We start from the raw sequence: 16,852 nt of genomic DNA, 5'->3' as shown, positions 1-16,852 counted from the left end.
CATACCTAATATGACTACAAGTTTTATTATTAGAGATGTATTTCTTAATTATACATTGCAATTTAAATGAGCAGCATAAACACAATACCCCAAACAAGAGTAGAGTATATCCATACAATATAACAAAAATAACTTTAAACTTGTACCAATAAACCAAAAGCCATACCAGTGTAAAATATTTTGAGATTAATAGTTGCTTTTTGGATTAAAGAATGTTTAATAAAGCCTTTAATAATAAACCCATCATTTCTATACTATATTCCCCCCTTTTTCCTTTAGAATGAGATCTGTGTATCTAACTCTTTTGTTTAGGTTTTTTTCTGACCATGACCAATGATAACTTATCTAACTTCCCCAAATGATGACAAACATCCATAACCCATTTCTTGGGAATGTGGACATTGTTTTCTCTAGACTGCTTTCTGTTGTCTGGGGCCACTAACATCTTTGGGGGAAACTCTGAGAAATCCGGATAATGGTCAAGTCCTGACTGGAGTAGTCTGAGGCTGGACCATCTCAGCCAGCAGCCTTAAAGCGTTCTGGAAGTGGAACTGCAACTGAGGAACTCTGAGTTGTTGGACCACCTGGCCTTCGTTTTTATTGCTGTCTCATCTCCTTGCTCTGAAAACACATAAACTTTCAAATGTACACAAGTCAGCCAAAGATGATTTTTTGTTTTATATTTGAGCAGATAAAATATACATCACCTATCCTGTAGTTTTTTTAGGTTTATGTTTTGTCTGTAGCCAGGATTTCCAGGGGATCTTCCTTGCTCAAACCTGATCTTCTTCAACCCTGAATGAATCCTCAGCCTTTTGTTTTCTGTGGGGACAAAACTATAACTTTTTGCATTTTGAAGTCAAGACTTTTAAAACATAGAGGTTGGTTTGATCCAGCAGCATCCATAACCCAGTGTGTCTCAGCAACTGTCACCCATTCATCAGCCATCAAAAGGTTTATTACGTTACAGGATGCTGACTCCCTGTAATTTTCATCTTTACATGGCTTTTTTTTTTTTTAAATTGCTACTCTTTCTTTAAAGACTTTATAAACTGCTATGCATCTTAGCTAGTGGCTGCTGGCTGCTGGCTCCACCCGGGTGCCTTTGTTTCCTGAGAACCTGACCGCATGGTGGAGGTACTGGCAGGAGCCATATTTCTCGCTCCAGCTTTGGAAAGTTTCTGGGTCCACGGTGCTGTAGGTGTTTCTACCTAGTCACATGCCATTGAGTAGTGTGCCAACCGCTGCTCATAAACCCCAAGCAGGTGCTTGAGCCTCTAAAAAGAGCCATGCCTCTGCTTGTTGATAGCACTGAGCCTACCCCAGAGTGTGTGGTCATCAGAAAGACACATTTTACTCTGTTTCAAACTCTCTCAGGCTTTATGTGGATGTATGTGGACCCCCATGGGGTGCCATTTGTAGCTGAATTTTCTCTCCCACCTGCCAGCTCCCAAATACCCACACAGAGACTTATTAATTATAAAAGCTGGTCCGATAGCTCAGACTTGTTACTAACTACTTCTTACAACTTAACCCATACTTATCCGTTTACATGCTGCCACATGACTTAGGGCGTTTTCCTTGCCTCTCCATCTGGCTGGCCACTCCTCCCTTCTTTTTCCCAGAGTTCCCCCTGTACCCAGAGTTCCTGTCTATACTTCTTCCTGCCTAGCTGTTGGCCATTTAGCACTTTATTAAATTAATAAGAGCAACACAACTTCACAGTGTACAAATACATTGTTCCACAAAGGGCTTGTGCTCATCATTCTTATTTTTAAGAACTTAAGTTATATAAAATAGTGTTTTCTTAGTATAATCAGTTTCAAGTTAAAATTTTGATTATTGGGATACTAGGGATGTGTTTCAGTTGAAAAAGTGCTTGTTTGGTATACATGAAGGCCTGGGTTCAATCCCCAGTTCTATATAAACAGCAAGGTGGTATATGCCTGCAAATCCCAGCACTTGGGAGGTGGAAGTAGGAGATTCATGAGGTCAAGGTCATTTTGACTGCTAGAGACCTTGTCTCTAAACAAACAAACAAACAAACAAACACAATTTCCTGTATTTCTTCTTCTATTATGTGAAGAAAAATTACAGTATTCTTCACATGGCCTTTGGCATTATAGGCAACAACAGCTGGTCTTGCACATGTGGTAGGAAGCTTAATAGAACTGGTGTGTCTCTGTGTGATGTTTTCTACTCAGGGGTTTTGTTTCTTAAAGACAGGGTCTCAGATAGTCCAGTTTGATCTCAAACTCCTGCTCCTCTTATTTCACCTCCCGTATTCTGGCTTCCAAGCCTGTGCCACCACCCCTGACCTGTCTAATGGTGATTACACATTCTGAACCTCTTGTATATTTTCTTCAGGAAAATTGTTTCATTATAAGAATTATTCCCTTGCTCCAGTATTTTTGGGCATCCTCCTGACTTTCAGATGTAATGTTTTCAGAGGGTGGACCTCCATGCTTTTTCTTGTATTTTTGAGCAACCAGAAGACTTTCTGATGCTTTAACTAAGCAGCACAAGGAAAAGCAGTCTTTCCTTGTTTTAATCATTTGATGTTTACCCCAGAACGTGAAGCTATCTCTCCATTTCTGTTTCCCCCATTGCGATGTCCAGATCTGAGCCTTAGGGATCTTATCTTTGTGTTCTCTCCATTTCCTTATGCAGTGTCTTAGACATAGTGCTCTGGCTTATTTGGTTTATAGAGAGCTCTTAAGTATGTGTTGCTTAATCTGATGCACATTCTGTATTTCTATGTGTGCCTCCACAGCTTGGACATAAAGAACTTCTAGTGCTGAAATTTATTTTCCAACCAACTTAAATAGAATCGAGTTTTCAGTTATCTCCCAACAACCACATTTCTGCTGACCTTTATAGTTCATTGAGGTTATTTATATATCATCATACACCTTATAATAATGTTTTGCTCTGCAGTGGACTGTAAATATATGATGACAGTTTGGGGTGCTGTGTAGCTGACATGTAGCAAGCTGTTTCTTCTCAGTTCTCACAGTGACACCATTGCCTAAGGTATTCCTCGGAATGGCATTAGCATCACAGACTATCAATGTGTTATACCCACCAGTCTTGTTCTTATTCAACAGTAGAGCTAAGACCCGAAGAATCATCTTGCTAGTAACTGACAGGGTTGAAGCTTTTCACCTGGCTTTGACCTGTTAGACTTGTGTTACATCATGATCTTTCTAGACTGACTCTCTTTCCTTACTGTCCCAAGTACTCAGGCTGTGTATAGAAACGTTTTCATGTGCACTGGGGAAAGCTAGTCTCCTAGAATGTTTTGCTTTTGGTAAACACAAACAAGCATTCACCTTTATAGATGCACACCTGTGTAGGCAGCAGTTAGCATATTGAATTGTACTGTCTTTTTACATGTTCGTCTCCTCAAATAGACTGTGTGCTTTTTGAGCATTCTTGGATTATTCTGTGGGTTTCTTGAACCTTTAAATGTGGATCCTGATATTTAGATGTCCAGTGTAAGCTAAGTGAGTGAATGAGTAAGTGAGCTCAGAAGTGAGAGACAGTGTGCCTTCTGATAGCTGCAGTCTTCTTAGAGAAGTCAAGTGTGACGTTTACATTAAATACGAAGATAAAAAAAAATTGCTTTATTTTAAGAGAAACTTTGTTTATAGGGTTTGTTTTTTTTTAACTAATATAAAACAGATTCCCAGCCTGTAGTTCATGTAATTGCTTCCCGGCGTCAGGATTGGTCAGAACATGAGATTGCAATGGAGACTAGCCCTACCATAATATATCAGGATGTATCCAGTGAATCACAATCAGCTACTTCAACAATCAAAGCTCTGTTAGAACTCCAACAGACAACAGGTATGAACTCACATGCTCAGCTGATGAAGCATGTTTTCTCTAGAGATGGGTTGTGCTGGAATACACCACTGTTGCTTAGTTTCTCCCTTTCTGGACTTGTTTGTAATCACTGTTCCTTAAGATACACGTCGGCGTACGATGTATAGATGGAGAGTTGTCATTAGAAGACAGACAGACAGACAGGGCTGACTTCTGTTTCAGATGGAGGGATGGGCTTGTCACTTGTAAGCACAAGTGGGACACAGATCGAAGGGCCTGCTGTCCTCATTGATGCTGCCGGAGCAGTTTTGCACCATAAAATGCCGTTAGACTTGATTGTAAACATGCTCATGTTCTCACCTTATTTTCAGATTGATTGATTTATTTACTTCTTGTGTAGGTTATCCACTAGAGTGTCTGTGTGTAGTAAGAGTCTGTCGGTGTTTGTAGTTACTAAATATCTTTGATATCTTCTAGGACACCCTATGTAAGTTACACTGAGTTTTCTGCTATAATAGGACATTTATGTGAATATTTTGGGGGTTGTATTGATGATCTCATCTAACCCTTTCATGTTTTGGAGAAGCTAGCTGACATTGAGAAAGGTTACCCACTTGTTCAGTGGCAGGATCCTGGCCAGGGCCAGGATCACAGCAGGGTTTGGCTTCTTTGTTTAAAATGATTGTTCTCTTTTTTCTGATTCTGCTCTTGGTGGGAGCTGTCTTTTAGTGGACTTAGTTACTGAAAACTGTGTATTGTAAATTCTATGCTAAACTGTATACTTATATTTGATATAAATTGTAGATGATTCCTTCTAGTAATATTTTTTAGCCTTGGGTACATTTTGTAGCTGCTTGTCTTTGACAGATTCAACCATTTCCATCAATCATTTATATAGATAGGAATGTTGACTAAAGAGATTTTGTTGAAAAAGTGGTAAGAAGTTAAAAAATATATCTATACATATACTACTATATGTATAAATTAAGTACATTTATACATATGCACTATCTGTATTAATTAGAGGCTGTTTTATCAGACATTTTAGACACTTAAGCAGAGAACCTATTTTTATCCTAACAGTGAAAAACTTTGTTTTATTCTTTAAAAGTCATTAAAGACTTATAACACTTTTTTGGCCATACCTTAAATTACACACATACACACACACACACACACACACACACACACACACACACACACGGTCTCACTCTATAGCTCAAGCTGGCCTGGATATTGCCCAGGTCAACACTGAACTCTGCAGTCCTCCCTCAGTAAAGGCTATATGAATTTCCCCCTTGTGCTGAGGATCAAACTCAAGACCATGTGTGTGCTGGACAAGCACCTGACCTCTGGGTGCCATTCCCGGCCCTTAGATTTTGAGTAGGTCAGATGAAGTAATCAATCAATGGGAGGTGCTATTCTGGGGTATACCCCAGAGCAGATTGTGCTGTTGTGTACTGGGGATACAAAGGAATAGCATCCTGGGAGGAGTATGTAAAGAGAAACAACTGGCTGTCTGGAGTAACAGGGGGACTTGAGTGTGACTGACTAGGAAGTATTGTAGGCTGCTGGGCGTGGTTATGCAGGCTGCAGGCTATCCAACCACACTGGGCAGTCTGCAGTTTTCAGTTCATTGTCTTTCTAGTCACTGCATTGTGGCACCCCAGAGGTCTGGTTCATTATTCCCATAGACAACTCTGGTTTTAGTGTTTGTTTATAATAAAAGTTAACTTTTCCCCGACTTTTTTATGCAGTAAAGGAAAAATTGGAATCTAAACCAAGACAACCCACTATTGACTTGAGTCAAATGGCAGTACCTATTCAGATGACCCAGGAAAAGAGACATTCTCCTGAGAGTCCATCCATTGCTGTGGTAGAGTCAGAACTAGTTGCTGAATACATCACCACTGGTAGGTGTCCTCTTGCAACATAGTATTAAGGTAGTGCTGCCTTTGTGGATCTCCTGGGTGCTCATGTGGGGGAGGTCATAGCTTTATATCTTAGCTCTTCTGTTTGTTTTCAGAGCAGATCGGCATCCTTGGGGGTTTCCCTGACCTTTTCATCTCAATCATTCTCTCTCTCTTTCCCCATCCCACAAACACACACACACACACACACACACACCCCACACACACACACGGGAAGCAGATTAGATATTTACCTATGGTCCAGCAACCGAATACTAATGAGATTTTGGGGATGGTACTCATGGAGAAGTGAAATTCTTTGTCTTGCATTCAGGTGAGGTCACACCTGGAATATTGCACACTTACTTAGCTTGAGAACTGGTGGAGCTCATGATGTGAGTAACCCAGGGTGGAAGAGAGCAGACACCCGGGGTTTGTCTAAGCAGTGGTTAAGGGAGAAGGTAAAGTTTCCGGTATCTGAAGATTCTAGAGGCCATAGGGAAACGGGAGTTCTTTAGTGTTATTGAGCAGATACTGAGACTCATGGGTGAAACTGCCCAGAAAGAAAATCCAGTGACGATAATAGAAAACAATGAACTTCACAGATACTTAGCAGAAAGCCATTGGTGCAGAGGCCGGTGTGCTGGAGCACTGAATGTTGGCGCCTCCAGAAGCCTAGACAAACACATAGTGAATAGATGAAAGACCTATGATTTCTTCCCTTACTTATCCTTTTCAGAACGCACTGATGAGGGGACAGAGATTGCTTTTCCCCTTCTAGGTAAGTGGTGTGCATCCATTTGTAGCATAATGAAAGGTAGACGATGATTAGTTATGGGGAACTACTTAAATGGATGCGCTCTGCTCTGCTCTGCTCTGGTAGAGGGAAGGTAAGCTCCACTTAGCGAAGGGAAAGAAAGGTTATTTTGCAAAGTAGAGGGAAAACGAACTCTTTGCTGAAGGAAAAAAAAAGAATTGTCTAGAGAAATGGATGACTGTGTGGGGCTTCTGTGGGCCAGCTAAGGTCGCGCCATCTGTTTCGTAAAGGCCTTTCCGCGGCCTCCATCCCTTGTCCCCACCGCTCACGCCTACAGCAGTGTCGGGCAGCTAAGCTGCTTTGTGCCCTGTTTTGTTCTGCAGTGAGTGCTAGTGTTGGGGTCACTGAACTTTAGTGACCTACATATGAGCATTTGGTAAGAAAATACTAATAGAAACTTGAAGGAGAATTATTTTTACATAGTATTTTTTGATATTTTGTTAAGTCTAATTTGTTTCTTTAATTTAAAAAGTCTTACTACTGGGACTGGAGAGATGGCTCAGCAGTTAAGTATGGATACTGCTTTTCCAGAGGTCCTGAGTTTGGTTCCCAGTACCCATATTCAGTGGTTCACAATCCCCTGTAATAACTTAAGATCCACGTTATCAAATACCTTCCTTTAGTCCCTGTAGGCACCCAGATATATGTGGTGCACACGCACGCGCGCACACACACACACACACTCTCCAAAATAAATAAATTAGTGAATGACTAAATCTTTAAAAAAAAAAGCTTACTGTAATAATTATGAAAGCTAGTATGGGTATCAAAATGGTCTATATAATTAAACATTTTCATCAGAAATTTATTGTTATGCTTCAGATGTCATTCGTTTTTTTATATTGCTTTCATTTAAAATTTTCATTGATTTGCTTGCTTGAGTTTAATGTCATAATTTTTTTTCCTATTTAGTTCTATTGTAAATGATTTCAGTAATACTTTAAATCCTGGGTCTTTATTTTCAGTTTAGCTGAGACTATGTGGAAGATTATTAAGTCATATAATCTAAAATACACATAAAAGCATACTGTGAAATGCAGTGAGGTAGTCCACCGCAGCATAAGAGGAGTCCAGGGGATGCTGTCTATAACCTCATGGCGCATCTGCGGCATTTCTGAGTGTATAAAGAAGAGCATTGTGACCAGTCACAGCTGGACTCTAGTCCTTAGACCACCACACATACGCTTTGATCTTAGGTGCAGCTCACTCTTTCTAAGCATGGAGCAGTGCTCCTTGAAATTGAAGCTAAGCTACATAACCTTACAGTTATGGGTTATTGGAGGAGTTTTCATACTCTCAAAACTCTTAGCTCATTTACAGATTTGTTTTTTACCTGTTCTTGATTCAAGGGTTTCCTTCCCAGTAACTAAAGGCATTTGAGTATTCTATGGGTTTGAATGTGGCAAGTGTCTATACTGTTAAAACTTGAAGTTGAGACCAATGTGGGGCTGGAGAGATGGCTCAGCAGTTAAGAATACTTGTTCTTCCAGAGGACCTAAGTTCAATTCCCAGCACCCACATGGCCACTTAACCTGTGTGAAACTGGTTCCAGGAGTCCCAACACCCATGGCAAACACCAATGCACATAAATAAAAATAAATAAATTTTAAAAAAGAAGAAAATGCGGCTGGTAAATGATGACATCTATAAGGATGAGTAGTGTGAATGAGCCCTGTGGTGGGAGAGGAGGAAGTGGGGTTGATCCCTACAGCTTCACTCTTGCTGGTCTGTTTGAGCTAAAACTGAGGTGGCAGGCAGAGCAACCTTTTTTTCCTGTTGATCCTTTGTTTAAGGACCAATTTCAACCCAGTTTTTTTTTTCATTTGCCTTTTGTAAGAAAAAAAGCAAATTTTTATTATTCCACTGAAACACAGGTAAACAGCCAGGCTCTGAGTTTTGGTGCTTTAATAGAAACCAAGTGGCTCCAGACTCACAGGAGTGAGACGGGACCTTTGTGCAGCGTCGTTTTGTCCTGTGACGTTCTCTCCACTAGAGGAGCAGTGCGTGTCTGGGGCTGCGGAAACGCTTTGTTTCCCTGTGAGCTCAGTGGGCTAAAGTCTCTAGAGAAAACCCAACAGTTCACAAGAGGGCGCTGCTTTAAAGGCAAGTTCTCACTGTGCCTCTCTGCACATCCCCTCCACATACAGTGGCTCTGTTCCCATTTTGCAGATGAGGAAGTGGTTTCATAAGAAGATCTTAGGGTTTACAGAGTTCCTAGATACAAGTTCATGCGTGTGTTTAAAATGATGGTCACTGTTTACCGTTGCTGTGGTGATTTTTAAGGAAACATCACCCACCTCCTCTATTTTCAGTCAGCCATCGCTCCCAGCCCCAACAGCCTTCCCAGCCCCAGCGGACCCTGCTCCAACATGTGGCTCAGTCACAGACTGCGACACAGACCTCAGTTGTGGTAAAGTCAATCCCAGCGTCTTCCCCTGGAGCAATCACCCACATTATGCAACAGGTTGTATCTCTTCTTTTTCTTCTTTTGTTCTGTAACCTCTTTATTCCTGAAATAAGGTTCATTTATTTTCTATCTGAATTGTAGAATGTATGTGTAACTCATCCATCTGTGAGGAACGAATAGTCTGAATTGGGGTCTGGACACCAGAAAATAATTAGAAAGCAGTATTTTCTTGTTTTTAACGTTGCAGAGACTCTTGGCATTTCAGAAGGGTTGGGCTGTCTGGGTGAGTCTCCTAACTTCAGAGTTGGTCACTGTCTCTGTGTCTCTTACTATTGCAGACGGATTTACTAATGGTATAAGTAAGATTTTTCAAAACGAAGTAGCATTTGACTTGTTCAGCTGTTTGCTAAGTTTGTTTTTGCTTTTATTTTATTCTTTATAATGAACCCTCATGAGGCCATTATGAACAAGAAGGGAAATATTTTACTCCTTTAATTATGTGTGACCAGTAAAAGAAGATTCAACAGGAAGGAAATGAATTGATATCAGATAGGAACCTGGTATTCAGTGAGGAAATAGTGAGGAAAAAGAAAGCTATGCTGTTAAGTTGATTTTTGTGTGACGACATGTTTTGAGCTGTAAGTACACCTCACTATGATTCTGAAAGGTAGGTATATCGTACCTCTTTCTAGCCAAAATCATGTAACTTGCTCCAGGTGGCAGAACCATGATTTAAACCTATAGTGGCATTTCTGCCTCATAGCTTCATTGTGGGTATCAGATTCGGCTGTGACTCTCCTTAGGCACTTGGCTGCCAGCAAACCCGAAAGACAGTGAAGAGGCGCTGAACCACAACTGTGTGTATCAAGTCTGATCCAAGGGCACGTTCCACTTTTGAAGTTAGAGTAATGGTGTACTGTATGACAAGGCAGCAGGAAAGCTAGGATAAGGTGGATTTTGTTGTGTCCCGAAGGAAAGCCACCCGTCTCAAGATTTCACTGGGTGGGAGCTCTTAGTCTGTCCTGACGTTGATCTTTCTTATATACAGAGAGGCCAGAGAGCCTGGCTCTAACAGTTGCCCTCAGTGCTAGATAGCTAGAGCACAGTTAAGATGAACTGACCCTGGGCGGTCAGTCTCCTTGCCCACGAAGAGGACTGCCTTGTCCCCTGGCTCACTCCCTTCTAGGAAATAGGTCTCTAGGAAGCTGTTGCCTAGTGAGTCTGGACTCTGAGGTGACACAACCTCTCCTCAGAGAGACCTGCTGTGGAGATTGGGATGGACGTATCTCCAAGACAGTCTAGCTGACCTTTGGGGTTAAGGGCTTGCATGTGGCTAAAGAGGGCTTTCCCAAGCCTTGGTTTTGCAGCCTTTAGACAGGTGAGTGTCCCTCAAGCAAAGGCTGAAGTGTGGCTCCTGACCTGGGGAGCCACCTGTTCTTCAGGGCACCTTATTCCCCTAATCTATAGATTTGGGGTTCTCCAGGACTTTCTGTGTAATATTGAGTGGACTGGATTTTGAAGTAATTACTGTTTGAGAGTTCAAAATATGGGTTTTGATTAAAAGCCCATGAAGCTTTGTAGTCTCTTTAGGCTCCTCTAAAAATATCGGAATGAATCTCTAGTATTTTCCAGTTCAAGAAAAATGTGACACTGTAGGTGGTTTTTGTTTGTTCGTTTGTTTTTTCTTATTTCATTCTTATTTTGTGTCTCTTTTACTTAGGCATTAAGCAGTCACACTGCTTTTACCAAACACAGTGAGGAACTTGGAACTGAGGAGGGTGAGGTTGAAGAGATGGACACATTGGATCCTCAGACAGGTCTGTTTTACCGATCTGCCCTGACTCAGTCTCAGTCAGCTAAACAGCAGAAACTTAGCCCCCAGCTGGAGCAAACTCAGCTGCAAGTGAAGACTCTGCAGTGCTTCCAGACCAAGCAGAAGCAGACCCTCCACCTGCAGGCAGACCAGCTCCAGCACAAGCTCACGCAGATGCCCCAGCTCTCCATCAGACATCAGAAACTGAGTCCTCTCCAGCAGGAACAAGCACAGCCCAAGCCAGATGCACCGCACACACAGCATCCCGTGGTGGCCAAAGACAGGCAGCTTCCTACCTTAATGGCACAGCCCCCGCAAACTGTAGTACAGGTGCTTGCTGTGAAAACCACGCAGCAGCTCCCTAAACTACAGCAAGCTCCAAACCAACCAAAAATCTACGTGCAACCCCAAACTCCCCAGAGCCAAATGGCGCTTTCAACGTCATCAGAGAAACAACCGGCAAGCCAGGTAACAGAATTTTGATAGCTTGCAAAATTACTTCTTTGTTCGCGGGGGTTTGGGCATAGGTGAGGTTTTTTGTTTTGTTTTTTAAGGTTGTCATCACAGCCAGCAGTGCTTCCTCCAAGCAAGGGAACCCCAAAGCCTCATTGTGCTGGTGTTGGTGTTGGGGGAAAAGCACTCTGAGAGCTGGGCTTTCCTAGGCCGTTTCTAAAGAATCACGTCAGCTAAGTAAACCGCAGGCTTTTAAGGAACAAAATTGACCATCTGTCTTCCTTTCGTCTAGTTGATGAATTTACCCTCTAGATTTATCACCTAGATAGCAGAAGAAATACGTGGATAATCAAAAAAATTTTATTAGCACTAATTGATAATTCTGGACTGATGTGTGTGTGTATATATATATGTATATATTTATATATTGCAATTACATATATAGAATATGTTTGTACAGTTGTACTTTGAAGGAAAAGATTGAAAAATCCAACTCACTTTTAATTTTAAAAGTAGATTATGTAAAATCATTTGAGCGGGTCGAAGGTATCTCGGGATGTAAATCTCAGAAAAACTAGGCTGCTGTGATTTTTTTTTTTTTCCTTTACTGCCTCAAAGCTTGGCTGGCTGAACAAAGGTTCTTTCAACCCCTCCTCTTTCCCTAGGTTCCTTAAAAGAAAACAGATCCTTCCCATCCAGCCCTCTTACTAAAACATGGAGCTTCAAAATGTCTTCTAGTATACTGCACAAATGTTTCTTTTACCATATTTTCTGGAGTGTTTGATTAGTTTTTCCTCAAAGAGATGTAGCTATAATACACACAACCCCAATTTGTTTTCAGGTGGAGCAGCCAATTATAACCCAAGGATCCTCTGTTACAAAGATAACATTTGAGGGGCGCCAGCCTCCCACAGTTACAAAGATATCTGGTGGCAGTTCTGTTCCTAAGCTGACGTCACCAGTTACAAGCATACCTCCCATTCAGGCCTCTGAGAAGACAGCAGTGTCAGACATTTTGCAAATGTCTTTGATGGAAGCTCAGATTGATACAAATGTAGAACATATGGTAGTGGATCCCCCAAAGAAGGCTCTAGCCACCAGTGTGCTCGCTGGTGAGGCAGGAGCTTTGCCCTCCACCCACGTGGTGGTGGCAGGGATGGCGAAATGTAGAGAGTCCTGTTCGAGTCCATCTGCTGTTGGCCCTTCCCTAACGACCAGAAAGCTGGAAGCAGCAGGAGTGCCTGCGACAGGCCAGTTCATGCGTATTCAGAATGTAGGCCAAAAGAAAGCTGAAGAGAGCCCAGCAGAAATTATCATCCAGGTAAGACCCGGAAGGAAAACAGACGCCTTGGGCAGATGGGAGGTTGTGGGCTTGATACATTTTGGGGTGTCACCAGACTAGCCACTCTAAGGTGGTAACAAAAAGCAGAGATAGGTTTTTTTTGAGTTGGTTTAGAGACTATTACAATATACGAATTTATATTTAGCTTTTTTTTTTATTGTTGTTTGTTTTGAGAGCAATCACAGAAACTTGGTAGATATGATCACACAGCGCACTGTGTGATTTAGGGACCATGTTTTTGTGTCACCCCGATTTCATGTCACTCACAAGGTCATTGCTTTCCGAGGCTCACATTTTGGGCTGTGTGGTCTGACAAACTGGAATATAAGTGTTTGGATTTCAGGGACACTTTGTAAACATTTCTTGTTCCTCATCTGAATTTGTGGTTCCCAGAATAGTCAACTTCAGCCGGCTGGAATGTCTGCAGAAACACGCTCCCCATGTGTGTGTCTAACTTGGCATAACCATAACCTTTGCTTCTTGTGTCAGTGTCATTTGATCACCTTGTTGAGGTGTTGTCGCCACCGTGGGCAGTTCATCGGCAGCCTCCTTCTCCGCCTTTATCGTCTGTCCTAAAAGCCGTCCGCCATTCTGGGCTGTGGGTTAAGGCTGATGACTCAGACTGAGTCAGACTAGCCCTTAGGGTTGTGTTTTATTTCAGTCTCTAAATGCAGGATTTTCAGACTTATTTTCCTTGTTATTGGCAGTTTTTATTTGTTCCAAACTGGTACATAGTTTGCACAGTATGAGAGCAGCCCATTTCAGTTCACTGAGAGTTCCCACTTACGGACCTGTGGAGAATCTAGAATTGGCGTAGAGCCACTGCTGTGTGCTTCAAAGTTCATAAATAAACTTCCCATTTGCGAGAATGCAGATTAACCATAATTAATCCAAATGAGACATAATACGAGGGCTGATAATTAAGATGTGTCAAAAGTAGCTGTTAAATTATTCAATTATTTTTCCCATCTATAAAAATAATTTAGTGAAATACATATTTCTTAACAAAAGATTTTGTTGTGATTGCTGTCTTTTCCCTGAAGAGGTGGACTGTTTTGGTTTCTGGTTTTGCCACTCACGACTGTGGCCTGCACTACTGACGTCACCCTCATCTCATCTCCTCGTCGGGCGTGGGAATAGTCACGCCTCATCTGTAGAGTGTGTGTAAGGGGCACCTAGCACAGTGACTGCCTCAGTGTGTGACCAACAGATGGTGACTCTTACTGGTTTTACTAAAATGGATTGTAACATCTGGGGGCTTAGATGGCCATACTCATTTGGGGTGGCGTAGTTGAAATGTTTTTCTGCATTGTATTAGCAGGAATGAAAATGCAATTTATTCATGTCTAGGATTAAGAGCAGAAGTGTGATATAGCTGATATTCCAGGCGTGGTAGTGCATGCTTATAATCCCCACACGTGGAGAGTAGAGGCAGGAGGATGGGAAGTTTAAGGTCATCCCAGCTACATAGTCTGTTCAAGGCCAGTTTGGGATACTTGAGACCCCCGCTCCAACTTTGAAGACAAAAGATTCTGGTAGGACCATAAGTCACCAATAAGTGCTTACCAAGGGGCTCCAGCCAGTATTAACCTAGTAATTTTTGTTGTTGTTGTAGTTGTTGTTTAAATGGCAGGTTTTTGGCATACCTTTATTACTTAGTTGCGATAAAAGTGTTTTGCTATGACTAAACAAGTTGGTTTCCTCTTTGAACCACCGAAGAGGCTTAAAACCGATTGTGTGTCAGCAACAAGTCATTCATCTTGAAGATGAAGAACAAAATATTGTATCATTCAGGCTGGGTGTGATGGTGCATGTTTTTATTCCCATAACTTGAGAGGCAGAGGCAGGTGGATCTCTGTGAGTTTTAAGCTAGCCAGGATTTCATAGTGAGATCCTGTCTCAAAAAACAAAACTGATAAAATTCAGATAAGATGGAAAAAACAAAGCAAAAGGCCTAGCTTTTAAATGTGCAGGAGCCGTTAGCCTTCTTTGTTAGAAGAGGCCCCAATAAAGGAGTACAAAGGCCATTTTGGTTGTATGGGATTTGAGGTGGAATCCAGCATTAACCTTGACAGCTGTGTGACCTGAAGGACATCTTTCACCTCACGGTTGCTCACTTGTAACATGAAAATGATAATCTCATTTATGCAACATTGCCACGGAATGTAGTAGAATGCCCTATGTGAGATCTAGCACAGTGCTCCATGTGGAAGTTGTCTGGTCCATGCCAGTTTTCTGTTTTCTGTGCCTATTTCGGGGCGGGGAGGGGGTGCATTCCCCGCTACCTTTCTCCACTGTAAGCACACTGTCCCGCATCTTCTTTTCCAGGCCATTCCTCAGTATGCTATTCCTTGTCACTCCAGCTCCAACGTGGTCGTAGAGCCCAGTGGGCTTCTCGAGCTAAACAACTTCACCAGTCAGCAGCTGGATGACGACGAGACGGCAATGGAGCAGGACGTGGACAGTGGCACGGAGGATGGGCCTGAGCCCAGCCCCTCCCAGAACTCTGCCGACCGCTCCTAGTCTTCAGACACCCGAGTGCACTTTAAAGCCTGCTTGGTTACCAAGTGTCCAGGGGAACTTAGAAAAGCACTTTGCTCGTTTAGGCTGTGGACTTAGAAACACAGCGTTCCAATGAGACGTTGCTGCAGGAGCAGCGTTTTAACAAGATAAAACTCACGGAGGAATGTACTTTTTAAGAAATAGAGAAAAAGAAAAAAAAAAGGAAAAGGTGCACACCCATGGAGCCCTGGCGTCCTGCTGAAGCTGGGAGTGGAAAGAGACTTCCTGTGAGTGGGTCCCAGCTGCCTTCCACTGGGCAGATGCCACCAGAGGATATGAAAAGGAAAAGGAGGAAAATGTGGAGCGTTTGTATTTTTGAAATGATGTATCTGAACATTCTTTCAAAATCGTATTTGTTTTTGCATATCCCTGGAGGTATTGATTTGGTTAACATTTTACATTTGGTCAGTTCATGGTTAGTTTATGGAGACCTAGGGAAGTTCTGGCATTGACGAGTCCTTGCCAGAGGGTGGACATCAGACCACTGACCGGGAAGTGTTTGGGGTAGCTTGTATATGCTCCTTGGTTGTATACTAATTTATTGTGGTATTCCACACTTGCCTATTTATTTAATGTAAATGTTTCCAAGCAGGCGGAATCCCTTCTCCTACATGTCCTAGGAAGCCAGATCACCTGGCTTTCCTACCTCCCTTCCCCGCTTTAAGAAGATGGATTAGAGGAGGTTTGGTCGCAAAGGAAAAGACGTGTCTAGCCCAAAGGAAATGTTGAGCAGTGTCGAGGAGAACGAACTCTGTCGTTCATGCTCTCTTGACACCCAAGTTGCACACCCATGTTGGACTGAGACTTTGAGAACAACTTTTACTACTTTTGTTTAAGCCCCTTTGAAAGTGTATGGAAAAGTTCACTCGCAGATCTAAATGTAATGTTTTTAAGTTTTTACTTTTCTAGGGAGCAGTTTGTTTACGTGCAGTTTTTTGGTCTTGTGATTGCTGTCTATCACAAGTTGAGTGAAGGGTAAGGGATGGGAGGGAAAGAATTTTGACAAGCTGTGGAAAAAGAAACTATACTTTTCATTTTTAAAAAGTGTAAATAGAAAAGTTTTTAACGGTTTTATATGAATTTCACTATAAATAAGCATTTTAAGACTGACAGATGTTGAACTGTATATACATTTATCAGCGTAACTGCCCAGGTTATTTTGGTGCTGAAGTACTGTAAGTCGAAGTTACCAACTGCCTCCTCATCTTCGCGTCTCCACCTGGGAAGAAGAGGCTGTGGAAGCCGCAGTGAATGACTCACACCAGAGCGAGGGCATCCGTCCCTGAGACATGCCTGCTCTTCTGCCAGGTGACAACTGTTCACCCATAGATGGAGCTGTTGGGTAGCGTATTATTGTACAGATTGGTTTAAGCCACTGTGGCTGTTTCTAGCTGAGACAGAATCTAACCTCTCTCTGGTCATAGGCATCTTTAAGAATGTGACTAAACTATGAACTCAGTCACCAAAAATATGCACATGCCAGTACCAGTACACACGTTAGATTTTGCATACAATTTTCGGGGCTTGTGGGCTCCCAAGAGCATCCGTGTATTCCAGGTTCAACCCTCTGTTATAGTCAATCTATTGCTTACAGGTGTAAGTTTTTATAAAATAAAATGCCTTTTGAATTCACATGGATCAGGAAAGAAGAGCAAACTTGAACAAGTTATGTTTCATATCGTCTGTGAGCATAGCATACCAGTGTCCCTCTGAGAATTTA

General features: G+C 42.1%; 1 protein-coding gene across 16 annotated transcripts in view; it reads left to right on the top strand.

Moving 5' to 3' along the window:
* Positions 1-15,278, top strand: part of Emsy (EMSY transcriptional repressor, BRCA2 interacting) — a 67,925-nt gene extending 52,647 nt beyond the window's left edge. For 3 of the 16 annotated variants that reach the window (XM_075953282.1, XM_075953283.1, XM_075953281.1), the window contains 5 exons: positions 3,685-3,849; positions 5,586-5,741; positions 8,868-9,019; positions 10,683-11,243; positions 14,899-15,267. In XM_075953282.1, the coding sequence (XP_075809397.1) occupies positions 3,685-3,849; positions 5,586-5,741; positions 8,868-9,019; positions 10,683-11,243; positions 14,899-15,093 (1,229 nt within the window). In that variant the 3' untranslated portion in view covers positions 15,094-15,267. Of the gene's footprint in view, positions 1-3,684; positions 3,850-5,585; positions 5,742-6,477; positions 6,520-8,867; positions 9,020-10,682; positions 11,244-11,893; positions 12,550-14,898 lie in introns of those variants that run through there. The other 13 variants (XM_075953273.1, XM_075953271.1, XM_075953274.1 and 10 more) reach the window with 10 other exon arrangements.
* Positions 15,279-16,852: the final 1,574 nt, after the last annotated feature.

The sequence above is a fragment of the Microtus pennsylvanicus genome, chromosome 18 (assembly GCF_037038515.1).
Source record: "Microtus pennsylvanicus isolate mMicPen1 chromosome 18, mMicPen1.hap1, whole genome shotgun sequence".
NCBI lineage: Eukaryota > Metazoa > Chordata > Mammalia > Rodentia > Cricetidae > Microtus > Microtus pennsylvanicus.
This window is presented reverse-complemented; position numbering and strand designations above follow the sequence as displayed.